The sequence below is a fragment of the Planococcus citri genome, chromosome 4 (assembly GCF_950023065.1).
Source record: "Planococcus citri chromosome 4, ihPlaCitr1.1, whole genome shotgun sequence".
In the NCBI taxonomy this organism is placed as follows: domain Eukaryota; kingdom Metazoa; phylum Arthropoda; class Insecta; order Hemiptera; family Pseudococcidae; genus Planococcus; species Planococcus citri.
In genome coordinates this window covers 34,137,178-34,162,889 of record NC_088680.1, presented here as the reverse complement: position 1 = coordinate 34,162,889, position 25,712 = coordinate 34,137,178, and the positions used below count along the sequence as shown (strand labels likewise).

At 33.1% G+C, this 25,712-nt stretch overlaps 5 protein-coding genes and 1 long non-coding RNA gene across 19 annotated transcripts in view; 2 read left to right on the top strand and 4 right to left on the bottom strand.

The window, feature by feature from the left end:
* The first annotated feature begins 400 nt into the window (after nt 1-400).
* Nucleotides 401-7,143, top strand: colt (carnitine/acylcarnitine carrier protein colt, mitochondrial). Its single transcript, XM_065362738.1, has 7 exons — nt 401-661; nt 893-1,007; nt 1,086-1,282; nt 2,251-2,368; nt 6,058-6,243; nt 6,325-6,518; nt 6,610-7,143. Exons 1-6 carry the CDS (start codon nt 566-568, stop codon nt 6,510-6,512), a joined length of 900 nt encoding a protein of 299 aa, XP_065218810.1. The 5' UTR covers nt 401-565; the 3' UTR covers nt 6,513-6,518; nt 6,610-7,143.
* On the bottom strand, nt 2,979-5,934 carry LOC135844513 (leucine-rich repeat-containing protein 15-like). Its single transcript, XM_065362735.1, has 4 exons — nt 5,702-5,934; nt 5,468-5,605; nt 5,091-5,210; nt 2,979-4,830 (listed from the first exon to the last, which is right to left on the bottom strand). Exons 1-4 carry the CDS (start codon nt 5,756-5,758, stop codon nt 3,163-3,165), a joined length of 1,983 nt encoding a protein of 660 aa, XP_065218807.1. The 5' UTR covers nt 5,759-5,934; the 3' UTR covers nt 2,979-3,162.
* A 207-nt stretch (nt 7,144-7,350) lies between the features above and the next one.
* On the bottom strand, nt 7,351-8,749 carry LOC135844520 (uncharacterized). Its single transcript, XR_010558553.1, has 2 exons — nt 8,219-8,749; nt 7,351-7,640 (listed from the first exon to the last, which is right to left on the bottom strand). It is a non-coding gene; the product is annotated as an uncharacterized LOC135844520 (long non-coding RNA).
* A 1,572-nt stretch (nt 8,750-10,321) lies between these two features.
* On the top strand, nt 10,322-16,671 carry NAT1 (N-acetyltransferase 1). 2 transcript variants are annotated; one of them, XM_065362734.1, is made up of 17 exons: nt 10,322-10,418; nt 10,592-10,700; nt 10,779-10,889; nt 10,971-11,231; nt 11,318-11,488; nt 11,565-11,726; nt 12,773-12,927; nt 13,008-13,321; nt 13,409-13,543; nt 13,613-13,752; nt 14,313-14,487; nt 14,582-14,740; nt 14,814-14,974; nt 15,058-15,309; nt 15,465-15,651; nt 15,724-15,845; nt 15,934-16,671. In XM_065362734.1, the coding sequence occupies exons 4-17, from the start codon at nt 11,010-11,012 to the stop codon at nt 16,021-16,023; spliced, it is 2,445 nt and encodes an 814-aa protein (XP_065218806.1). In that variant the 5' UTR covers nt 10,322-10,418; nt 10,592-10,700; nt 10,779-10,889; nt 10,971-11,009; the 3' UTR covers nt 16,024-16,671. The 2 variants fall into 2 exon arrangements, with proteins under 2 accessions (XP_065218806.1, XP_065218805.1); XM_065362733.1 differs by lacking the exons at nt 10,322-10,418; nt 10,592-10,700 and having other exon boundaries at nt 10,785-10,889; nt 14,588-14,740.
* A 2,933-nt stretch (nt 16,672-19,604) lies between these two features.
* On the bottom strand, nt 19,605-21,746 carry Mob2 (MOB kinase activator 2). The gene is made up of 6 exons (XM_065361773.1): nt 21,554-21,746; nt 21,166-21,320; nt 20,993-21,089; nt 20,783-20,907; nt 20,380-20,708; nt 19,605-20,302 (listed from the first exon to the last, which is right to left on the bottom strand). Exons 3-6 carry the CDS (start codon nt 21,058-21,060, stop codon nt 20,156-20,158), a joined length of 669 nt encoding a protein of 222 aa, XP_065217845.1. The 5' UTR covers nt 21,061-21,089; nt 21,166-21,320; nt 21,554-21,746; the 3' UTR covers nt 19,605-20,155.
* Nucleotides 21,747-24,205: 2,459 nt separating this feature from the next.
* Nucleotides 24,206-25,712, bottom strand: part of LOC135843751 (ankyrin-3-like) — a 72,975-nt gene continuing 71,468 nt past the window's right edge. For all 13 annotated transcript variants that reach the window (XM_065361742.1, XM_065361749.1, XM_065361740.1 and 10 more), the window contains 2 exons: nt 25,547-25,597; nt 24,206-25,229 (listed from right to left, as the gene is read on the bottom strand). In XM_065361742.1, coding sequence (XP_065217814.1) covers nt 25,213-25,229; nt 25,547-25,597 — 68 coding nt within the window. In that variant the 3' untranslated portion in view covers nt 24,206-25,212. The remainder of the gene's footprint in view (nt 25,230-25,546; nt 25,598-25,712) is intronic.

Here is a 25,712-nt window from a genome sequence, read left to right as displayed (position 1 = left end):
ATCAAATCAAATTGTAATGTGTTTCGTAGCAGTGAAATCAGAAATAACAGGAAATGAAAATGAACTGAAAATTTTCATGATTCATCGGTTTGAGTTTTGAGTGAGATCGAAAATAGGAAAATTTCCACTTTCTAGTTCCAACCGTCTGAAATCTTTTCATGGTGCGGTGAAAAGATGAAAGTTTGTTCATCTAGTACTACATAGGTACTTGGTCGAAAAACGTATTATTCTTCCCAAGTTGAAATGAAATCATGATTGATCTTGATCTGAATGATCAACTCACTTCTGACGTGGCAAAATTTCACAGAATCTTTGACAGTCGTACGTCGTACCTCTACCTACCAAGATGATATCTTATGTCCACATCATCAATTCGATACAACTAAATGTGCAAAATAACTTTTCAAGGAGAGTAACTTCTTTATCATCAATCTGCGAATGCAAATTACAAGACTGATAACTCGCGAGGTTTTTAACTTTTTAATTTCATTTGTAATACATTATACTTCCATATTTCGTTTAGTTTTACTCTTCAGCTGGAGTTTAATCAAAAAATTTGCACAAAATGAGTGAAAATCAAAGTCCAGTGAAGTATTTCCTTGCCGGAGGTCTAGGTGGTGTTTGTACTGTCCTAGTGGGTCATCCTCTCGATACCATTAAAGTGAGTTTTAATTTATTCCTTAACATGCATATTTTAGTGAATTGATTATTTATGAGTAACGTTTCCGTGTAATCTTTTCTATAAATTCGATTATCTTTCACCTGAAATCACTTCCATCGTATAATCATATTGTATTGCAGTTCCTTTTAATAAAAGTCAACCCGTTATTCCTCTTAAAATCCATCTCTTGCATTACTAAATTATCCAGAATAATGGCTCGTATATTTCAAGGTTCGATTGCAAACTATGCCTTTGGTCAAAGCAGGAGAATCACCTCTATATCGTGGAACATGGGATTGTGCTGTCAAAACTGTACAGAAAGAAGGATTCAAAGGGTTATACAAAGGTATATTCGTGATTCATGTTTCCTGTTTTGAATTATTGTTACCTAAATCTGAACTCATATAAAATGTGTTTTTGACAGGCATGTCAGCTCCTCTGACCGGTGTAGCTCCAATTTTTGCCATTAGTTTTTTGGGATATGGCTTGGGTAAGAAAATTTTCGCAGGGAATAGTGAAGCCGAATTAACTAAATTACAAATTCTTTACGCTGGAGCGTTTTCTGGAATTTTTACAACCAGTATAATGGCACCGGGAGAGAGAATAAAATGTCTTTTACAGGTAAACAATGTTTTTTTTTTACTTGTGTTTATAATTTTAGGGTTATGTTATTATTAGTAATTTATAAGCAATTGTAAGGCAGACTATAGTCAACTTTGAACACCTGGTAAAAGTCAAAAGTTTACGATAAAGTATGCTTATAAATCTCAACCGTATAGGACTTATCATAGAATACGTCTGTAAAGTTATTATTCTATTTCATTCTTATCAAATTGCTATAAATTACGTTCAAAAACGAATCTAGCATGTAACAAAGTTGAATTAGTTAAAACGATCCGTAAAGCATTTGGATGCTTTACTCGAAATCAAGTTCATATGGAAATATTATATGTAAATATTTCAACGTTGATATTCATTATCGACGAATCAATTTTTTAAAAAAACAACCGATAGCGCTCTACATGTATTACACCAGTCGGTAGAAGATTATCTTATCTTTTGAAGAAGTGCATTGACTTGAAATGAAACGTCTCGCAGGAAAGTTGGCTATTTTCACAGCACGAAGAAGTAAAACGTTATGGAATGATTTTCCAGACTAATTGAATTTTTCTGTCTCTTCGTAATACATTTTTTAAAGAGAGAAACGATGTTAGTATTCAGACGCAGCGAACGGCGATGAAAAAAATATGTTTTATTTTGCGACAAAAGTAGGTATGTGCTCGACCTTGGCAGTACGCAGAGCAGTAGAGCAGCCGTTTGTCGATTACGAAACGCTTATGCGAATTTAAAAATAATGTTTCATTAATGAGTAAAAATCGTTTGATTCGCTCTATGTATTTAGAATGTTCTCGAATTATGAAATAAATTTCTCATCGATATTCGAAATTCAAACATGAAAATTTTCGTTTCATTATCAAATCAAATTACCTATATTTTCGAAATTGGCACACTTTTACTTATCTGTATCTTTACTACTTAGCTAATTATTAATTGAAACATGTATCGTGTATGTGATCTTATCCTTTTAGGTCCAAGATAGTGCAAAAAAAGTCCAATATAATGGCCCGGTCGACGTGATAAAGAAATTATATTCTGAAGGCGGAATACGATCAATTTACAAAGGAACCTGTGCTACATTGTTGAGAGGTGAAGTTCAACTTTTATGTTGGGTAAAAAATAGGATGGGTTGTTTTTCACCTTTTTCGAATTATTTTTAGAACTCCTGCATTAGAAAAAAATGAACTTTGAACTTTTCTAATGGCCTAAAAGCGATCATATGCAAGTAGGTACTAAAGATGTCAAAAGACTACTTACCTGAAGTCAAAAAAACATTTTCAAAAAAAGTTGAAACAACTGAAAACTTTGAGCTCGAACCGAGGGGGTTAAACGTTAACCAAAAAATTTGAAACTTTTCTTGCGTCTTATTGAAGATCATTTGGCCATGATTTTTTGCTAGGGTCCATCAAAATTTGAAAGAAAGTTGAAAATCGACCCACTCCAGTAAAAACGTATTCTAATTAATGTATTATGTTCCTTAAAATGAAACTTATTACGTAGATAATTTTTCATGCATGAAACATTATCTTTACATCTTTTAGCTTGTATTGCAAAAAACTTATTTTTGGGGGAAAATGAAACCAGCCCGGATTACTCCAATTTAAAAAAGTAGGATATTAGGAAATTGGAATCAATTCAGTTTTCTTTCTACATAAAATAATAATTGGAGAAAACCCCACTAGATATTGACATAATTCAATTTAGAAAGTGGAAAAATAATTTAATTTTTTTAGAAATAATAAAGAAACAAGGGTATTAATAATTAGTACATGGGCAGAATGCAGAGATGAATAATCATAAAATTGTAATCAACACGTGCCTACTTAGTATGAAGCATATTTTTATATTTCCTACTCAAATAAGTAGATACCTATCGAATTCCATCAGAAATCTTGAACTTCATTGAGCTTCTTTTCCGCATTATTCGCATTTAACATTAATCCATTATCCATTCCATCATCGTGCACGATTTGCTTCTGTTTTTTAGAATTTATTGCATTCTTCATGGGCTGCGATTCTTCTTCTCTTCGTATCGCATCCTTGTTATGATCCGTTTGATCGGATTGCGAAGTCGAATTATTCTCTTTTTTCGAATGTTTAACTCGCTTTCGACAGTTCAATTTTTTATTCACAACGTGAAGTAAATTCCATTCGGAGTACCTTTCAGGCGTAGCACATTTTGGCACTACTTTAGGACTGTAAGCATAATACTCCTCGAGTTGGGATGTACAAGGAGATTTATCGTAATGATAATTGCACTTTTCCACCATTTTAGTCTGTTTTACTCTGTTCACTGCATGCGAAGGTATTGTCGATAATTGGCACGTACAATGCCACGGATTATTATCCAATCTGATCATTTGAATATTGACCAAACTATCGAATATGTTCGGTGGCAAAGTTGTTAATTTATTATACGTCAAAATCAACTCGGCTAAAGAATTCAATCCATCGAATAAGCCCATTGGTAAATTTCCCAAATTGTTATCAGATAAATCGAGTGTTTTCAAATTGACCAAACCGTAGAAAGCGTCCATCGAGAGGTATTTCAACGAGCAATTCTTCAATACCACTGTTTCAAGCTGTATCGAATCGGCGAATGCGTCAAAATAAATGTATTCCACTCTACCTTCGAATTTCAGATACTTCAACGAAGGCATTCCCCGTAATGCGGATTTTTCTAACGCTGAAATATTCACTCCGGTTATTACCAGCGTTTCTAGCTCAAATAAACCGTTGAAAGCTGAACGGTGAATTGATAAAGCCGCATTATCGTTTCCAATAATCAACACCTTTGTCATATTCATCACTTCGAAAGTGCTACTGTGAATAGAAACGATAGGATTGTGTCGAATATCCAAACTGAACAATGCAGGAAGAGGTGCGAAAGTATAATCTGACAGATGCCTAAGCTGATTATAAGTCAAATCTAAATGCTCCAAAGTGAACAGTCCCGCTAAACTTTCTGTGCTGATGCTAGTCAATTTGTTGTGCGATAATATCAATATTTTAAGGTTAGGCATCCCATAGAATGCGAACTCCGGTATTCTCGATATATTGTTACTTTCTAACGAGAGAGTTTGTAAGTTTTGAAGACCGTCGAACATCTCCCATTTGATGGATTCTAATTCGCAATGATACAATCGTAAGAATAATAGATTTGTCAGGTGCGAAAATGTCGATATTATGTCGTTTTTCATTTTGAATTCTTCATAAGGTACTATTTCCGGTTCATCCGGAATTATGAACGTTAAATTTTGTGATTTACTCGACGTTTGTTTCATGAGGATGGTTTGAAGGTAGTCGTAAGCAGCTTGAGGGATATCCTTACTTGTTGAATTGGGATTTGGAACAAGACGTACGTGTTGGATGTTGAGGTATTGTAAGTTTTGTAATTCGAGTAAAGCGTTGTAGTTGAGGAAGATTTCCGAGTAAGTAGTCGAAGGTTGTTGATATCCTTGAATATCTAATGCGAGAAGCTCGTGGAAACTGGACAGTTCGTGTTCTATTGTTCGGTTTAGGTAATCTGGTCCGTGTAAGATGGTTAAGGCCTGTAATCAAAACAAAATATGTAGGTACCTATTGAGTTTGATAAGAAAATTTGATTAGACTGTGGTCTTTTATTGATTCGTTGAAGTGATTTTTTTAAAATTATGAGGCTATTCTCATGAGTGGTATTCCTGAGAGTATAAAATATAGATCAGGCATATCTGACAGAAATTTTGAAGAAAATTGATAATTGATCCTTTGTACGCCTACAATAAATTAATGTTGATAGCTAGATTATGGTAAGTACAGCGATAAAACCTACTTCTATGTGCGGTGTGAATTCATTTCGATCGATATATTTGGCGTCTTGTTGATACACACAATATGCTGCATGTACCAGTGGATTATGTTGTAATTGAACTTCTTCATTGTTATCCCACACCTATAAAATATTCTGATTAGTGGTAATGTTGCTATTTTTTCCAAGGTTCCAGAATATGAAATCCAATGGGTGAAGTTTTGAATATAATGAACCATGTTTATGCATGTCTACTAATATTATTGAGGTACATGACCTCTAACATTCGTCAATGTTGTAGGTTTTCATTATACTTGACAAAGCACTTGATAGTTCATGTAAGCTTACAATTAGTTAAAATATGTATACTGTATTCAAACCTTGATGTACGAAGTACCTACCTGGTTTTCAAAAATTGAATCATTCTGTTGCCAGTATTTGTTCATCGGTATTGTTAACCATTTCATTAATGGCAGATCCGCCATGTATTCTGCATTGCAAGCGCATTGTTTTGGACATCCCGTAATCGATTGCCTCGGCTTGAGTATTATTTTACAGTATGAAATAATGTTTAATTTGAGTCATTATTTTTGTTCGTAATGATTAAAGCTATTAGAGAGAGTAGTTATACTTACTTCAAAAGGCTTTACTTCATAGGCTGAGATCAATAAAATGAACAAACTGAGCAACATGGTTAAAAAATTAATTTACATATGCAAGATCACATTCCAGTAAATTGACTGCTATTATTTATTTATTATTGTAAAATATTTTACGCTTATTCTAATGAGAAGATGACATTTTATCAGTTAATGTCATCCGGTTTCCTTCCTAGTTTCTGATAATGTAGGTTGATGCTTGGAATATTAGTGATAATACCTTCCTTATATTGCTGTATTATTTAAGGCAATATTTTTTTATAATCAGCGTGTTGACCCATTGAGCGAATTATCTAGCTTAGTAAAATATACATTTTTTTTGTATTTTGTAGACATACCGGCCAGTGGAATGTATTTTATGACATATGAAGTTATTAAAGAAGCTCTAACGCCTGCTGAAAAACAAGATACTTTAGGACAGAAACTTCTAATCGCTATTCCAGCTGGTGGCATGGCTGGTATTTTAAATTGGGTTGTGGCAATGCCAGCCGATGTATTGAAAAGTCGTTTACAAACTGGTAAATAATTTTTCTGTATAATTCAAAATAGATCACTCTCAGTTCTAAAGCCATACTGATTTTTAAAATTTTTATCCTCAGCTCCTGAAGGCACATACCCGAATGGATTAAGAGACGTATTTAGAAAATTAATGGCCGAAGAAGGTGTTCCGGCTTTATTCAAAGGCATTACTCCTGTCATGGTGAGAGCTTTTCCTGCCAATGCTGCGTGTTTCATAGGCCTCGAATTTGGATTCATGATTTTGAATTGGATTGCTCCAAATTTATAATATTTGGTACGAATACTTACGGTCTTAGAGAATATTGCATACTTACTTCCGCGCGTTAAAATGTTAACGTTTTTGAAAATTTTATGTAATTTTGCAGGATTTCAAAATGTAGTAAAGGGATAGCTTGTTCTAATGGTTTACGTCAACGTCATTAATTCGATCCTTTTCCTTACCTTTTTACGACTGAAAGGACCAATGTCTTCAATCTTGTGATAATTTATTAATACCTACTTGGAAATGGTTTAACTGTTGTACAATTGTGTAATATTACGATGTACATATATATCAATGATGTATTATTTATTTTTTGGTATTCGTTCAAGTCTAGGATTTTCTGATTTTTTTCTTCTTGGTATATAAGCTTATTTATTTCAAATGATTTTATGTTACATTTTTTATAAGCATAAAAGAAAATCTGCAAATGCTTCGTTTTACGATGTTCAAGTAAGTGTTTGTGATGTTCGTATTATTTATCTATATTCTGTTACCTTTTGTTACCTTGTGCTGTTTTGTAAAATAAAAATTTATAACTCGGTTGGTAGGTATATTTTGAAAGTCTTGAGCTGCAAGTATACAGCCAGGAATACATTTTCCCCGTTTAATTCGAATAAAATTTGTGTTATCAATCGAATACTTGTTTTCTTTCTTTTTTTTTTCAAGTTTCACAAAACACTGTGATAGTTTAGTTAGTTTTTGTTAGAATCTGGAGAATGAAAACATTACCTATTTGATTTGATTTTCCGCAAAAGTACTTTCTGTTATGCAACATTTGTATATTCTAATTTTTATCAATAATAATGACTCGTGACTCACTCGAACAATATTAAAAATCCAAGAGTACATTTACATATTTATTCTGTCATTTTTGCAAAATCATAGTACATGTGATGCGTTCTCATGTAAAGCATTTGAGCATCTTCTGAAAATTCTCATTTAAACATTGCATCGTACTTGGAACAGTTACAGAGCTTCCAGTTTCCTCGGCTGCCATTACAATAGTACTCCAACTACTTGACAACAATCCAGCAACTAGCAATAAGATGATTACAGGAAGAATATTCATCATCTTGATCAAGATTTGTTATCTTGTTTTGAAATCTAGTAAAGATAAGTTCGTAATGTTGCGATCTGAAATCAAAATTTTTGCTAATAAGTAAACTAACTTTTGTTATTCATCTGCTGTACCTATACCTTTAGGTACGTATGCAAAGTGTGAATGAATGATTTATGAATCGTCAGTTCTTTTTACCCCTTCAGTCTCTCCGCCGTATCCAAAAAAAATTCAAAAAGGTAGTTTTTTTTAACCTATGATATACAGAAAAAATGGCGTCTATACAGGTTAAATTTTGTAAAGTTATTGAACATCGTCGAATCGAAATCTCCGCCCAGCTTAGGAGAAGAGATCCGGAATTTGGGCAGGAAAAATTTTACCTACTTCGATTTGGGAAAAACAAAAATATCAATTTCTGTTGAAAATTTTCGATTTTATAAAACAATTTTTTAAAAATGTCAAATTTTGTTTATACGAAGTAACAGTCGGATGATTCTCAACTTTCACGACAATCTAACACTTCTAGATCTAGATATATAGATAGGTAAGTTTGAAAAAAAACACAATTGATTTTTAAAACATGGATGACACGATAGGGTGAATTATTACATATAAATTCATCGAATGAAAATTAAATATTTAGGTTCCTACTTACCGAAATCACTCTTTAAAAATAACACCTACACAAACACAACTTTGAATGCAAGTTCGCGATATACAATAAAGCTATCTGATCTAACCCGTATTTATGTAGGCTACTACTATAGGTAACTGTGCTTTCGTCACATTTACTTACATACTCTAATTTCTCCATCAAGATTTGCAATTTGCGTTACAATAGCACATTTTATGTGCAACAGGAATACAATCTTCCCAGATTCCTAGGAGTCGCTTACAAATAGAAAACTACAAAGATAGATGCATAGGTACTCAATGTACTTGAGTAATAGGTATGTTGCAATGAATCAAACTCATAGCTACTCAAGAAGCTTACTTCACGTCGTAATTGCAAAAAATGATATGCAAAGAACGTTTCGGAAGTTTTCGTTTTCTACCTTTCATTGCAAAACTGCAAACTTATTTTTTCTTGCATATTCATTTTTTCGAAATTTGAACTTTGAAAGTTCGTAATCGTAATACGACGAAGAAAAGCGAATATGACAAAGAGCTTCGCAAGATTTCATTTTCATTCAATCGAATGGGCATAAATTTGAAAATCTGATCTCAACTCAATGCCTCAAAACCAAAAGTAGAGTCTTTTTTTCGATGCACGTACACATTACAGAATTACATGCATAAGGACTGTCTCATTTCACTTTCTTACTTCAGTTGAGGAAAAATTTGTAAGTTTTGTGATTTCAAACTTTCAAAGTTTTGTTTCATTTTATTCGGTAAGTATCATAAATCATATCAATTTTCTGAATTTTCTTTGATCTCTTTTCTGTTTTATTCAACCAACAATAAGAACAACAAGTTCTACTTTAAGATTGAAGTAATGACGTAAACGTAAAAAAAGTAAAGCTTTGAAGTTGAAATGAGTTTGTTTTGACTTTTGTAGTTTTGTTTTTAAAAAAATCAAAAATCTATCAAAAATTGTAAAACCAGTCAGCCAATCAAAAAGCACGAAACAGGCGACAGTGGCGACATCACTCGCGTTGCGGTTTGCAAGTCAGCAGTTGTGCCAGATGTTGTTTTCAAAAATGTCAACAATAAATTTAAAACGTTTTTAAAACACTTTTTGTAATGAATCAAACGATAAAAAGACTTCTACGAGTATTTTCTATCTTTTAACAATGATATACATTAATTTAAATAATTATCGCCCGGTTTTTCGTCTTATTTAACAAAGTAAAATTGTCGAGAAAATTGGAGAAATCGATCAACGCCTCATAACAATAAATAGCTCATCCATAAACACTGCGCAGTCGACACGAAACACGATTAGGCAAGTGGTGGATTTTATCGAGCTTTGTTCAAGTTTATTTTATTAAATAATTGTAATAATTTATTTAATCGTTCTAAAAAATAGTTCACGAATTAAAGGAATTCCAACTTTTACCCTTTTTTTTCTAAGTAAGTAGCCAAATGCCTTAATTCAAGTTCTTTTGATATGAGCAACCTCACACTGCTTGTGTTACGTATCACCAAAACCCAGTTTCCATGCTTCGCTTTTTCTTCAACTATTAGTCATTTTCATTTCGTTTTTTAAAAAAATTATCCCGTATTCTTATGTAAATTTATTGAAATTGAAATCTCTTCGAATTCGATTTGTAAAAAGTTCCAAATATTTCCTTCATCCTACTACTTGAAAGATTCATAGTGTATAGTGTATAACGAGATTGTTTGTTGTAAATTGTATGTTTTTACAAACAAGAAAACCGTTTTGTTTATTATGATTTAAATATTTTGTTCATTATTCACGTTTTTATTGTGTAATTGTGAAATATTATTGTGATTTTAATCAACGCAGCATAATTTTAGATTGAAACCGTTTTTCAAGTATTCCTAAGTAGAAGTCGCCTACTTTGCTAACTTCTTTGTTTTATTTGAAACAAGCCTTTTTTCTCTGGTCGTTTCATCATAACGCAAATGAATTGATCAAAATTATTATCTTGAGGTAATTCAATGCTTCACATTTATTTCTAAAGTAGTGTCCTTAGAAGTGTTTTCGTATTTTTTGTCGACGTACACGTTATATTTTCTTTGTTATGGTACTACCTTTGTTAACGAATACTCTCGTTTTTTCTTTCAGATTAAGTATATTTTAAGACTTGTTTTGCGTCCAGTGATATTTTTCTAAACACAACGGACAATTCTAGAGAATCAGGGGGTGCTTCTCGTGTCTCAGGAGGAAGGTGAGTGCGAACTTGGTAAACCAAGGCTACTTTACTAATTCATCTGAATCGCGAATCTTCTGCTGCATCGAATGGCATTGCGATCTTGTTCACCTTGCCATTGGGTTGATTTCTAGGCTAATCGGAAATGATATTTGATTTAGGCCACTAATTTTTTACAATTTTTTCCGCAGGGACGATAGTAATCCCTTGTCCATTAAGCGACGTTGGATACCTCCTTCAGCTATTAGACGCGATGCTGCACTTTCCCAGGAGAATACACAAGATGTCGTTTTCCGAAAGGTAATATTCTCTAAAAATCATCTTAATCTTACTTCCGGTTTGAATGGTAATTTTATATTTTCTCATCTCGATGAATAGGTTCGAGGAATTCTTAATAAACTCACTCCAGAAAACTTTACGAAACTGAGCGATGACCTTTTGAATTGTAAACTCAACTCTAGTGTTATTCTCAGAGGTGTCATCTTTTTGGTGAGTCAGTTACTTCAGCTTTTGTGCAGAAGGTAGCAAAAGACGTATGATACTAAGTAAAATTGATATGTATTGTTTTAGATATTTGAAAAAGCTCTCGATGAACCGAAGTATAGTTCTATGTACGCACAGCTATGTAAGAGATTAAGTGAAGAAGCTCCAAATTTCGAAACCCCGCCTCATCCGTGTACTTTCCGTATCTTACTTTTAAATAAGTGTCGCGCAGAATTTGAAAATCGTTCCAAAGCTACCGAAGCATTTGATAACGTCAAGGGAACTCTATCTTCCGACGATGAAGAACGAAAACTGTTGGCCAAACGTAAAATGCTCGGAAACATCAAGGTTAATCTACTTTCATTTTTTCGACCAAGTGATTTATGCAATACTCGTGTACTAATATTTGTGTTTCTCTTCGTTATTAAATGCAGTTTATTGGAGAGCTTGGAAAGCTGGAAATCTTGGCGGAGAATATCTTACATCAGTGTATCCAGCAATTACTGCCTAGAAAGAGCAACATTACGGATATGGCAGAGGATATTGAATGCCTCTGTCAGATAATGCGTACATGTGGACGAATATTGGATCATGACAAAGGCCACGTTAGTTATTATTGGTGTTTAAAGATCTTTATTAAAACAACTATCGCTATGATTAATATGGAATTTTTTCTCACAGGGGTTGATGCAACAATATTTCGACCGAATGTCGATGTTTGTCAATGAAATCGCTCTGCCGCAGAGAATTCGATTTATGATTCAAGATGTTATCGATTTGAGGCAGGATAATTGGGTTCCACGCAAAGCCATTGTTTCTGAAGGCCCACTTCCCATTCATGAGGTGATTATACGCCTAGAACTACTTTTCAGTTGGAATGGCAACCACTTAGATGATACTGGACCTAAAAGGTCCAGATTCTGAGCCTAACTGCGTTGCCACTTCTTCAAGCCTAGAGTTGAATTCTAGTTTCGGAGGATTTTTTGTTGTAATTTTCGGTTCAAATTTGATTTAACATGTCACTTTAAATTGCTGAAGAATGAATGGCGAAAAGTTATTAGTGTGTGAGGTGAAAAATCTCATGCTCGTTGTGTTGATGATGAGCCAACATTTTGTCTGCATATTGCCAATATCGTTGTATTATATCGTCAATTTGAAAAGATGTTAGTCATCGTTATCAACTTTGGTACTTATTGTTACGTCATCATTCTGGTCAACATTTTCGTCAAGTGACGCAATTTTTATCGGTGTTTGGGATGAAATCAGGCTATATCGTATTCTGGTTTTTCAACTTCGTAGTTGAAGGGATGGCTGGAACTTCGTTTATTAGTGGTATATTTCACGAACAAGTTGAAATGAAACCGGTTTCAATAGTTTGAAACATCGTAAGATTGAATTGAAAAAATTGAAAAAATTTGAACCGAAGTTGAAATTCTTTAATTCTTATAATCTGAAATTAATTTGAACTGAAGAGAACTGAAGCTTTTTTTGTTTTTGGTGATAATCTGGAAGATGACATTTGAAGAAAATGTCCCATTTTTCCAACCATTCTTTCGGTGTTTTCCTCTTAGGTGTTTCTTCTCGAAAATTATTCCAGTGTTACGAATATGTAAACAAATATTCGGCCATTAAATCGATCAATTTAGAAAATTATTACTTATCTGCCCGATTGATAGGATAATTCAGTTCTTTGAAAGGTATCATCCTCTCGACACGTAATTGTTTTGGGTAAAATTTCACGTAATATACGTTGAACAAAATTGGAGGACAGTGGTCAGAATTTAGCTTTGTTCATTTTTTTTTAATTTTTCGAAAAAAAATCCTCCGGAACAAGCAAAATCTGTAGTATGATTAATGACATGTCTGTTAAAAAATATTGTCAATTAAAGTTAATGGAAGAAGATCTGGTACGGCCTGGCAACAGTTCCGGACAAAACAACGGTCACAATCGGAACGTTGGTAATGGCTTCCTTCATTCAACTAACGACATGTTCAGAAGATCTTTGAAAGTGAGAGATGATATCATTGGGCCTCCTTTTCCAAAGTGAGTATAATATTTTTTTTGATCGTCGAAGTTACTCGATGTGGGTAGAAAATTGCCTCACGTGTTCGGTACGATTTCAGTTTTACGAACGGATTCGGTAGCGGCTCGTATAGCAGAAACGGTAACCGGTTGAATCCCTTGCACGGGCCGGTTCAGCTTCCATCGAATAATCCGTCGAATCACGCGCCCCGTATGACTCATTATCAGAATCATATAAGTTACAATAGCGTCGTACAAAATGGCAATAATCAATTCAATGCCGACAATAGCGGCGGTACGTACGGCAATTCCAACGAGAATAATTCGTCGTCCAATTCTGGTAACGGTGGTAGCGGTGAACACGTGTCGTTACAAAATAACATCAATAGTGGAGAAGTTTCTATGAATATGGGTGGTAAGTTTTTCATGTCCGTTCATTGAATTCGATTCGAAGATTTGTGTTTACCGGTACGTTTACTTAATGATGACGTTTTTCGTACAGGAAAGGACATCGTTCCACGTTATAAACGGATGCTTCAACAAGGAACTAATCTAGACGACGTATCTTTACGACCATCTGCCAATTCTATGGTTTGTAAGCCACCGAATTTGAAACAATCCGGCAGCCAAAATAGTAGTAAGTGTGAGATATTTGAGTAAAGCATTACGTGGTTGTAATAATAATTCGTCATTCTTGTTATTTCAGTTCGCAACAAGGCGAAAAACACCACCGGTTGCATACGTATCGCATTGCCAACAAAACCGGCAGCTCCAGCGAAAGAAACGCCTTCCATTATTATTAAGTCGGCTGCCAACGAAAAGTCAAAGAATAATAAAAAAGATAAGGTACGATTTGCCTACGTGCCTACTGCGTGTTTCGTATCAGAAAAATTTCCACCGAACTGGTGATCGTTGAGATTTTATGCTGAGTAAGAAGAGAAAAAAAATTAGCCTAGATGTGTAATATTACGCAGAAATCCCATCCAGTAGTGAAATTTTTGGCTCGATTGAGATAGTGAAATGTTTTCATTGACGTCATTTTTCATGCAACTGTGTTATAAATGTTTTCAAAATTGAAGCCAAAAAATCTTGGCTTATATACGGGATATCCAAAAACCCGTGTAACAAAGTCTCTTGAAAGTAATGCATTCGAAATTAATATTTGTAAAACCAATTGAATGGTTCGCTAAACCTTACTAATGATTTTTTGAAATTGCATGGACTTTTTGATGGAAAAATGAGTCACGAAAAAATTATTTGGTACGAAACATGCAGGATTATGAGTTATAATGTGTTACAGGAGAAAGGGTCTCGGATCAAGAATCCTGATTACGAATCCGGTTCTGTGATCCACGATCCATTTTTATTTTACTAACTAACCTTTTTCTATTTTTTTTGTAATGCAGGGATTTTCTAAAGACGAAATCATCAAGAAAACCCTCACAGTGGTTGATAATTTGTTAAACAGCGCCAATTTAGATGCAGCTATGACCGAATGGCGCGAAATCAAAATACCCGATCGGCTGGTCACCGATGTGCTGGTTCATACGTTAACGCATGTCTTCAGCCAGAAAAATGCTAGTACGTTTAATACTCATTTTCGTTCCAAGCAGAAGAACTCCTTCTGATTTCGAGTCTCCTTCAGAGAATTTAATCTTTCTATTTACGTTTTTTGATCTAGAAAAAGAACACGAATTGATATTCCAATTCATCGTAATGCTGAAAAACGAGTCTTCTATTAATAACACCCACGTCGTCGACTGCTTCAGGAATTTGATCACAAAAATGTCGCAGAATATGTCCAGCATCCCGTTGATATTTTCTCATATTGCGGGTAAGGTTTCTTCGAAGGTTACTGACCGGTTTGAAATTCAAAAAATGCTAAAATTTTCTCATTGTTTTGGCAGCTTTCGCGGCGCATGTAATTTGCGAGAACATTCTACCGCTTTCGGAAGTAGCCGATGCGACGGAAAACGGTAAACATTATCCGTTGATGTTGATAACGTTGCAAAATATCAACAAGAATGCAGGAAAGAACGCCCTGATTGATTTGTTTGGTAAAAGTAAAGTGAGTAGTTTCGACCGTGAATTTTATTCGTAATTGAGTTTCGAGAAAATGATTTACAAATACGCACTCCTTTATTTTTTTAGATCAACTTATTGCACACCTTACCGGAAGCAGATCGTACTAAAGAACGTTTAGCAGAGATACTCGAAGATCGCAATCTCACTTTCCTATTTCCGTTACTTCGCATCCAGGCCGACCTTTGGAAACAGCTCAAAGCGGACGGTGATCCCAATAATCTGTATAAATGGATAAAAGAAAATCTCGATCCGGGTCATTTCAGCGATCCCGGTTTCATTTCCGCATTGGCAACCGTTGTCGTCAAATATATCACGCAGGTATGTGACAGCCCGGAATCCCGGATCTCTTTTTTTTGTGTCTTGAGTCGCTAATTCGAAGGGATCCCTCGAGTTTTTCCATTGGTGAACTCCAATTTTTAACTGAACAAAAAAAAATGTAGTTACAACACTTGATTGTTTTTTTTTTATCACAGGAGACGACATTCCCCGAGAACACAGATCCGGCAAGCATTCCAGATAAGGTGGTGGTGGAAAAAGAGAAGCAAATGTTGAAAAAATTCTCCCAATTGTTACAGACGTTCTTGCATAATCAAGTTTACTTGCAAATCGTGGCCGTCTACGCAATTCAGGTGTATTGGTATTCGCTGAATTTCCCCAAAGGTGAGCCAACTTGTGTCAAATGATGGCGTCGTTGCAAAGTTCGTCAAATTGAATAATTTTTTTTTTCTAAAGGAATGTTGCTGCGCTGGTTCGTTTGCCTTTACGAATTTGAAATTATCGAAGATGAGGCCTTTTTGAAATGGAGGGAAGATGTCAACGATGCGTATCCTGGAAAAGGAAAAGCTCTGTTTCAAGTACGTATTGGTGCCTTGCCTCCCCTCCCCCTCCCCATTGTGTAATTATTTTATATTTTTAATAATTTGTATCGGTGTGGATTTATAGGTAAATAACTGGCTGCAGTGGTTAGCTGAACCGGATTCAGATGAGGAAGAAGACGAGGAAGAGGAAGATGAAAAAATGATAGATATTTAATTAGAAATTTTTATAAATTTTTTTTTCTGTTTCTTTCTTTACCGTGTCTTATAAAATTTAATCGGAAAATTTAACGTAGAAATTCTTTACCGCTGCCGTTTATTTATCCAGAACTGATATTTTCTTTTCCGTTGTAATTTTCATTCTGCCATAAAAGCCGTTTTTTTTCTTTCGTTTTTCTGATTTTCGCTACTTTTAAAATTCATTAGTTCGTTTATTGTGTGTATTTTTTTTGTTTGTTTACATCGTGACTGGATCTGTTTTTCTTCCTACGTCTGTATCAGGGACGTCAGGTCCCCTTTCCTCATACGTATTGTTTCTGTGTCAATTTATACCTGAATCCTATGTATCCTCCTCTTCGTCGAAGTATTATCTTGTTCTTTGTTCTTCTTTTTTTTTACGAATATCTGTGTATTTACAAATGTGTGCAATTTGTTCATCCGTTGTTTGATTCCGCTCCCGCCCTCTACCAGAAAATGTAGCATATGCGCAATAACGAACGAACAAAAATTATAATTCATGTTTCAATACCGCAATTCATTTTAAATACTGGACATCACTGTGCAAATGTGTCGATGTTTTCGTTGAAATGTATTGTGGTTATTTGCTGGTCATTGAAATGTAATTAATAAATAATCTCTGTCTCAATGTTTGTGTTTTAATTGCGTTTATTTTGTTTGAAATGTTTTTTAACTTGAGAACTTCAAATTGTGTTATTGGAATTTACTAGAAGACTGACATCTCGTCGGAGTTCCTCGATGCCCAGATCGAAAAGGAGTTTCGCATCCAATTTTTAATATCGTAAAATGATTGATAATTTCGAGTTAACCACTTCATAAAGGGCTGAAGTCAAAGTACTCGTAGGTTAACCCTTGTCATGTTGAACTGCTGAAGCCCATTGTTTTACAGTGAAAATGAAGTTGGAGCTGAAATAAAAAATGCCAATCATGCGTCATGTGTGTGAAAACTAAAACCGTACAAATTCAAGCATATGAACGTTTTGATAATAGTTTCTTTTTCTACTCGATTGCCTTTGTCTTTAGTTCCTGGTTTGAAAAAAATTTTGACACGTTTTATATTTTTGATGGAAATCAAAATTTTACTTTCAACATTTTAACAAGGGAACCTCTGGAGGTGTCACACTCCGATTTGAACGGGACCGCGATTTTTGGAAAGAGCATAGTCTAAAACCCCCAAAACCAAATTTTCAGCTGCTCAAGTTCATTTTTCGATTTTTGGCGAATTTTTGAAAATTCAAAATTGACTGTTTTTGGCGATTTATGCTTTTTTTTAAAAAGTACGTACTTGATCAATAAAAATGGTCAAAATGAGTCACAAAACTAATATTAATTACCCAAATCCACATTTCACCATTTCCAGCCATTCTGGAACCTCCAGTGCAATTTTTCAATTTCTCCAAAATTTTGAATTTGCTCAAGAAGGCGTGAATATGAAGTTGGGCAGCTGAAAATCGAGTTGTGTATTATACTCGACCTGTTTAATGAGTTTTTATACATTTGAGCCGATTTTGGAAGTGACACCTCAAAAGTGGTTTTTTGACCAGCTTTTTTCAAAATTAAAAAATCAAAAGATGACCGTCTTGGAGGAAATTTTTGAAATTTGCGCGAATCGCTGTATTTCTTCAAGAACTAACCCCCGGAGCGCAAATTCTACCTTTTCCAGCCGTTTTGGAACGAGAGTGACACCTCAAAAAACCACTCTTGAGGTGTCAATCTCAAAATCGGTTCAAATGTGGATAAACTCGTTAAACAGGTCAAGTGTAATATACAACTCGATTTTTAGCTGCCTAATTTCATATTCACGCCTTCTGGAGCAAATTCAAAATTCTGGAGAAATTGAAAAATCGCGCTGGAGGCTCCAGAATGGCTGGAAATTGTGAAATCTTGATTTGGGGGGTTAGTTACGGACAAAATACAGCGATTCCCGCAAATTTCAAAAATTTCCTCACAAACGGTTATCTTTTGATTTTTTGGATTTTTCAATTTTGAAAAAAGGTGGTCAAAAAACCACTCTTGAGGTGTCACTCCCAAAATTGGCTCAAATGTGGATAAACTCGTTAAACAGGTCGAATGTAATATACAACTCGATTTTTAGCTGCCCAACTTCATATTCACGCCTTCTGGAGCAAATTCAAAATTCTGGAGAAATTGAAAAATCGTGCTGGAGGCTCCAGAATGGCTGGAAGTGGTGAAATTTGGATTTGGGTAATTAATATTAGTTTTAGGACTTATTTTGACCGTTTTTATTGATCAAGTAAGTACTTTTTAAAAAAAGCATAAATCGCCAAAAACAGTCAATTTTGAACTTTCAAAAATTCGCCAAAAATCGAAAAATGAACTTGGGCAACTGAAAATTTGGTTTTGGGGGTTTCAGACTGTGATCTTTCCAAAAATCGCGGTCCCGTTCAAATCGGAGCGTGACATCTCAAGAGGTTCCCTTGTAAGTTAATGTAAGTACTTACTTGGTTTTGACATTTCTTTAAAAATAAAAAATGAATCATTTTGCAATCAACATTCACGTGATTTTTGTCCAATCTGTACAAAATATGATTAAATATTTTTCTTATCTTTATTAGCCATATAATTTCTTCTATTTAAAACTCAATATAAGATATAGATTTTATTCATCATTCCCATTTAAAATAAATACCTATTCAGAGCTGAATTTCTCACGGTTTGTAGGCTAAAAAACGTAACACGTTTTGCAGTCAGTCCTCAAAATAGAATAGTCCAACAAGTTCAAAAATGCATTTCAAAATTCATTCAATTTATTCTTAATGCGTAGGCTTTGCTGTTGATATTCTTATCTTATCTTTTATTAGTTACTAATGGCAATATATTTTCAACCCCCCCCCCTCCCCTTTCGCCCAAATGATAAAATCCAACGATGGCGTGTTAGATAGGTTACTTTTCACGATAATAATTTCGTAGATACTTCTCGTCTTTCATTTAAAATAATGATATTTTAATTACTCATTACTCATTAGTCTTCGATGCAAAGATATCAACAGTTTTTGTAAAAATCATTTACTTAGACGGAAATACATATAATGAGGTTTTAAAGGTTATTCTCGTATTTTGAAATTCCTGAAAATGAACGCTCAATTTTTCAAAATTTCATACCATACAAAAAAGAATTTTTCTCTCAAACGTTTTCCAGATAAATTCGATAGGTAATCATTAATCACCGCATGCAACATGAGGTTTCATTGACTATTTCGAGGTTACGTAGCGTACGGCTTGACGTACTTGAACTCAAACTTACATGATTTTTTTGAAAAACAATGTATACAATGTACTCGCTCACAATTACAATTAGTACATCCATCTGCAAAAAATGTAAAAAAAAAAATAACGAATTAAATAAAGTCGACAACGTAGGTTTCATCATTACGTGTTCGAGTCGAGCAACGGAAACCGCGATGTGAATAATTAATAAAGCGAGTTCGCAACATTTTACCAAGGAAATTTCACACTTCCGACGAAACACATTACGCAGTAGGTAATTCGCTTCCAACGAATTCAGACAATTTATTGATTAACACACAAGTACTTCTCGAGTATACTTCGTATAAAATTTTATTGAGGAAACAAATTCACAAGTTCCAACATGTATGATACATTGAAAAAAGAAAGAAAAATAATAAAGAAAAAATTGAACATTATTAAAAGATATTTTGAAAATACGATAATTCTTCAGTTTTTAAAATACTATTTTTCGCGTAAGTAGTGTACGATTCACCGATAAAATTAATATTACAACATTGTGTGACGACAGTATACCGACAAAAAAATGCTACGATAATAACCCTAATTAAAGCCATAACAATACAATAATGAAACAAGAAGAGAAAAAAAAATGAATTTTAAAGAAAAATAAAACGATTAATCGAAAACGAATAAAATAACGATTTGAAGACTCTGTATATAAGAAAGAAGAAGGAGGAGGAGGAGAGTACACAATGTAAAATTCTAATGATCGAAATTAATAAAAAGATAAAGAAACGTTACAGTAGATACAACAACGCTTTAACCAATGTTAAATAGTGACTACATATATTTAACAAATAAAATAATTACATTAACACCTACCAATCACAACATCTTATAAACTAACAGGAGAAGTTGACAACTTCAGTAGCGCTCGTAGCATCAGTAGCAACGTTTCCAGTTGCAGGTAACATAGAATTAGGATCAGAAAAGGAAGCGAGTTGTTCCGATGACTTTACCGAGGCGCTTGTATCAGTAGAAGCTTCGACCTGTCAAATACACATACGACGATTAGAATAAATATGCACTGAAAATGGATCACGTATTGGTGGAAATATCTACTGACCTGTTTATCCGCCGAATTGTCAGACGATAAGCAACCGTTAGTTACGGAACTTCGACTCGTTTCCGATGATTTGGTAGCGACGACGGCGTCATTCTCGAGAATTTTCAACGCTTGTACTAAATCGTATAATATTTCTAGCTCGCGATCATCGATCAGATGGTAACAATCGTTTAATAGTATTAAATGCGTGAATACACTGTTCAAATGCGAATGTAAATTCAGCATAACCATTTCACGAAAGTGACTATGGTACAGGTGGGCTAACACGTGAAACAATAAACGTAATATTTTACGAACTATTGTCTCAAAAGACGAAGGAAATTCGTGCGCTGAAACGTGAAACAAACTCGTATCATTAATTCAATACTCGACTAGCCTTCAATAAGCTGTGGTAGGTACTTACGGTATTTAGTAGGAAATACGCCTTCATCGTTAATAGTTTTCTGAGTAAAAGTCATCACGTAATCGACGTACTGAGGAGCCGATACTCTAGTCTTCTTCCCTTTATCATCAAACCATAAATATGTCCTAAAATGTGAAAAACAACATTCAAAAAATACTATCGCTGAAATCGTAATATCAGTACATGTGAGGAATATATAGACACTCTTACCTAAATCCGGGACCAACCATATCAGGACACCCTGTAGCCGTGCAGAATTCCGAAATAGTTCCATACATCAGGTTTACATTATCGAATATCGCAATAGCTAAAATAAAGAACGAATTAATTACTCATCCAACTGATTAGGTTCCAGGTTGGAGAACAAGAAAAGATATGCTTACTATGTGATGCTAGCCATTCGTTATAGTCTAATCCCGAAGGTAACTCGATCAACGATCGGAATGTTATCTCCGGTAGTTTATTTTCCAATACAGATTCTTCCAAGTAAAGTTTCGGTTCGTCAGCGCAAAGTTCTTTGTCACGGCGTCTAGCCTTTCTGTAACATTCGCAGAACGGAAAAGCTCATTAGTCGTAGGGTAATAATTCAGCCTGCCGAAAGTTATCTACGAAAGTGCAACTTGAACTGAGGAATGATTAGATAGACTATTGTGTGAAGATCACTTGTTCCGATGACATGATTAGGCGTGATTATTGCTTAGATTCTTTGTTTAGGTGCTGAGAAATGAGTAAAAATGTACCCCCAGTGATACTGTGGGTCGATCTACTTACCCAATAAACCAATCTACTGTATCTCGTAAATATTCTGGTAACTTGTCCAGGATGATTAATTTCACTAACGATTAATTAAAAAAGGTTCCTACGTTTGTTTTACGCCAGTAATCGACATAATATCAACATTTTTCGAATTCGAAAAATTATTTTCACACAAACACCAGCTGATATCTAGGACTTATAACTTGAAGCAGGTTCAAACTGATTACACTCAAAATACTGGATGGATGACAAGTTGATATTTAGCAACGCTCTCTTCAGTCATAAACCCAAAGCTTCTAATTTATTTTTATTAAAAATTTAAATTAAAAATTTTTTTTAAAATGAAAATTTAATTTAAATTTAATGATTTTTGCATGGTTTTATTAATTTTTAAAATCTTCTCTTCCTTTTTAAGTTTTTATTATCATTTTATTCATTTCGCTTTTTCCGTAAAATACTAAATTATTTTTATTATTTTATTTTATAATTATTTTTAGAAATTTAGATAATTAATTTGAATAATTTTGAAATGAAAAATGAAAAGCATGCAGACTGATTAATCTTGGAATTTGGAAAATTTCTAATCATTTCAAATTTTTGCTTTTATTATTTTTTATTTTTGTTCCATTGATTTTTTTTTTAATTCGAGAAAACCATTTCAATGTAAGTTTGTTTTTTTTACACGGATTTTGGCAGATTTTCGAGAATCTGGATTTTGGCAGATTTAAAATCCACCAGAATCTGTTAGGATAGTAGCTTTTGAAAATGGATTATGGATTTTACTTAAAGAGAGAAGACTTCTGATGTTTTGAAAAATTGTGGTGGGGATCTAAAAAGTGTTTAAAAAAGAGATTCAAAAAACGTCCAAAAACCAGATTTTCGAGAATCCGTGTAAAAAAAACATACTTAATAAAATTCCCTATGCTTGTATATTATTTTTTTCGTTTTTTATTTTGAAAATCCAAAAATTCAAAATTATGAAAATAAATAAAACACTAATACTTTTCTATTTTCAAAATGGTTTCAATAACCAATTTTGACTTTTGAGAATTCGAAAAAAAATTTAATTTAATTTTTCGAGTGTATGTACTGTAATGTCTTTGGGCCATAATTATTCATGGACGAGACGTTACCTATGAATCACTTGGCTAAGTGATGATTTTTGAAGCAATTTTTCCCAGCGTGACTGAATTTTTGAAAAAAAAAAATTATTAATAAGTTGAGAGTATCGGTTTACCATTTTAAAAATATGAAATTTGTATTCGTATTCGTTTACGAGAAAAATTGAATCAAAATTCACCACTTAGCCAAGTGTGATGGAAAACTGAAACAGAAACTTAAAACTGAAACTGAAATCATACTTGAACTGAAAAAAATAAAACTGAAACTAAAAACTGAAAACTTGAACTGAAATGTAAAAGTTTTGCAGTTTACTTGATTTACTGCAATTAACATGCCCAATTGCCCATGGCCATATTTCTTCATAATTTCTGAGTTTGAATTTGAAATTTGAAGTTTTTGTTGCTAAGTAGGCAGTAGCAAATTAATGTCTAAAAATCCATGAAAGAAAAGAAAAATTCAGTTTTTTCCATTTCTTTTTCAAACTCAAGAAATGATGAAAACTGAAACTGAAATGGAAAACTGAAAACTTGAACTGAAAAAAGCAAAACTGAAAACTGAAACTAAAAACTTGAACTGAAATTGGAAAAACTGAAACTGAAAACTAAAAGCTTGAACTGAAAAAAATAAAACGTGAAACTGAAAACTGAAAACTTGAACTGAAAAAAATAAAACTGAAACTAACTAAAAACTGAAAACTTGAACTGAAGTCTGAAATGTAAAAGTTTTGCCATCACTGAGCCAAGTGATCCCTCCCTAAACAACGTCTATGAATACGACCCTTAAAATTCAATCATTTTTCAGGTTTTTTAAAAATCTTTCAAAAAAAAATTATAGATAAATGTCATTAATTACCCGTTACTGTTCCACTTCCAAGATGCCAAATTTAGTATTTACGGCAAACTGGTTATGCAATTTAATTAACACGCAATATACGTGTAAAATAAATTGCATAACCGGTTTGCCGTAAATTTACACCATTTTCAAAAAATCAAAACGAACTACATATTTCTGATCTTGAAGTTTTATGCTTAAAGCAATTTTTGTTAACGTTTGCTGTATTGAAACGAAATTTCGTAAGTTTTTGGCAATTTGAAATGAATTCAATGCTTTTAAACAGTGCATATTCCTCAAAAATTGAAAAAAAAATCATTCATAATTGGATCTCGATACCAATATCAGACTTTCATATAAAGTTTGTAAAAAAATCAATTTTCAATGTTTGGTCTGACTTTTGAAAAATGAAAACTTGTAAAAAAATTCTGATGAATTCTTGACAAATGACCAGTTTTTGAAACTTCTACTTCTGTACATCGAAGTAGATTTTTAAATGTCAAATCGAATTCAAAAATTTGGAAAACTGCATTGAAGTGTTGAAATTACGTCCTAGTAAAGACTTTCTGTTGTTTCTTTAGACTTCTCTTTTTATTTGGAATTCTGCATATCGAGTTGATGATTAAAAACTATCCTTCAATAGGAGACTTTATACCCATTTGCTTCGTCACTCTGAACTGAATTTTTATAAAAGAAAATAAAACGACAAAAAAAAACAAAGCATTATATTAAATTTATTTATGCATACAAGGTTTCTGACAATGAACAACAATCTTTGACTAAATAAATAAAATATCGGTGATATCTACATTATAATATATCAACAGAATAAAATACACTTCTCAAAATTCTTTAAATCATCGTACCTATAACATACAATTCACCACTTGATACTCGGTCTAGTTTTCGCCAACTAGAATTTTATCACATTACGAAACAAAAGAGACATTTTTTTAATAAAGTCTTGACATTGGCCCCTAAAGAAAAAATTTCCGTGATTAAAAATTATTATCCTTCCCTCCCCCCTTTCTTGACATCGAAGTAAATCGTTTTATAATTATCATTTTGGTGTGAATATTCAACATGAATGCGAAGAGAAAAAAAAACGAAGAAGTAGTGATTAATTGTAAAAAAAATTGTATAAAAGCCGAAATAGCGAGTTGAAAAAAAAATTAAATCTAAAATCTTGAAATATATAGAGAATTAAATCAATAAATAACAAACACAGCGTACACATGAAATGTTGAAAGTTAAAATCAGATCGTATTAAATACCAACGCTTATTATAAACAAAAAAAAAAAAAAATCGTAAAATTCGTTTCGTATGATACACAAATGCGCGTAAAATGCCGCCTTCTCTGTTATACGACAGGCTTTTTTCAACTTAAGTTTATTTTTATCATTATTATTATATTCAAAATCTTACACATTATAATAGGTAAGTTACATGAACTTCATTTTTCGTGTCTGTGTTTACACAATAATAGGTAAATAGGTACATATTATAGGTATGTATAGTAATTTCTCTTTAGAGGATTTTTTTTTCCTTTCGAATTATTCAATAAATACATATGAGAAAGAAAGGAAAAAGTATAAGCAATCATATATGTATCACATTTAATAAAACAAAAGTTTTTAAATAGAAAAGAAAAAGCACATTTCTACATAAATAAAAAGGTACAAGTAGACTTCGTGGGTATCGAAAGTGTCGTCCGCTGAAACTATGATTTCGGTTTATCTGCAAGGGAAAAAAAACAAAAAAATTAATATTATACTGATCTCACAAAAATGTAAAAATAAGTACACATTTTGAGCAGTAATTGAAGAAAAAAATTACAATTTTTCTCTGGGATCAAAAAAAAAAAAAAAAATGTATGTAAATAAAATCGAAAAATTGAAATGTTGAAATTGAAGAAAGGAAGTAAGTATTTCTTGATATTTCAACAAAAATTTTTGAAAAAGCTCAAAAGTATAATTTTATTGACAGTTTCCTAAATTAAAAACGAAATATTTCTCTTGCTTAAAAATAAATCTACATCTAAAATATCAACTTACCAGAAGATCCTTCTCCGGAAACTTCTTTCTTTTCTACTCGAACATTTGATTCTGCAAACACAACAAAATACACGATTAAAAATATCATCACGGATGAAAAATTACAATTAGAACGTTATTTCGATCGAAATTAAAAATATTTCAAATCATTAAAAAATAAAATAAG

Excerpts from the sequence above, each read along its gene's own strand:
- colt (XM_065362738.1), top strand. The coding sequence starts at position 566 with ATGAGTGAAAATCAAAGTCCAGTGAAGTATTTCCTTGCCGGAGGTCTA. Across the intron at positions 662-892 it reads ATCCTCTCGATACCATTAAA|GTTCGATTGCAAACTATGCC; the intron begins GTGAGTTTTAAT and ends GTATATTTCAAG. Across the intron at positions 2,369-6,057 it reads CTGTGCTACATTGTTGAGAG|ACATACCGGCCAGTGGAATG; the intron begins GTGAAGTTCAAC and ends TGTATTTTGTAG.
- LOC135844513 (XM_065362735.1), bottom strand. The coding sequence starts at position 5,758 with ATGTTGCTCAGTTTGTTCATTTTATTGATCTCAGCCTATGAAGTAAAG. Across the intron at positions 5,606-5,701 it reads ATGAAGTAAAGCCTTTTGAA|CCGAGGCAATCGATTACGGG; the intron begins GTAAGTATAACT and ends ATAATACTCAAG. Across the intron at positions 4,831-5,090 it reads AATTCACACCGCACATAGAA|GCCTTAACCATCTTACACGG; the intron begins GTAGGTTTTATC and ends TTTTGATTACAG.
- NAT1 (XM_065362734.1), top strand. The coding sequence starts at position 11,010 with ATGTACGCACAGCTATGTAAGAGATTAAGTGAAGAAGCTCCAAATTTC. Across the intron at positions 14,488-14,581 it reads CTTCAGCCAGAAAAATGCTA|ATCTAGAAAAAGAACACGAA; the intron begins GTACGTTTAATA and ends TTACGTTTTTTG. Across the intron at positions 14,975-15,057 it reads ATTTGTTTGGTAAAAGTAAA|ATCAACTTATTGCACACCTT; the intron begins GTGAGTAGTTTC and ends TTATTTTTTTAG.
- Mob2 (XM_065361773.1), bottom strand. The coding sequence starts at position 21,060 with ATGTATGGAACTATTTCGGAATTCTGCACGGCTACAGGGTGTCCTGAT. Across the intron at positions 20,908-20,992 it reads ATGGTTGGTCCCGGATTTAG|GACATATTTATGGTTTGATG; the intron begins GTAAGAGTGTCT and ends TTCACATTTTAG. Across the intron at positions 20,709-20,782 it reads CGTATTTCCTACTAAATACC|CGCACGAATTTCCTTCGTCT; the intron begins GTAAGTACCTAC and ends TTCACGTTTCAG.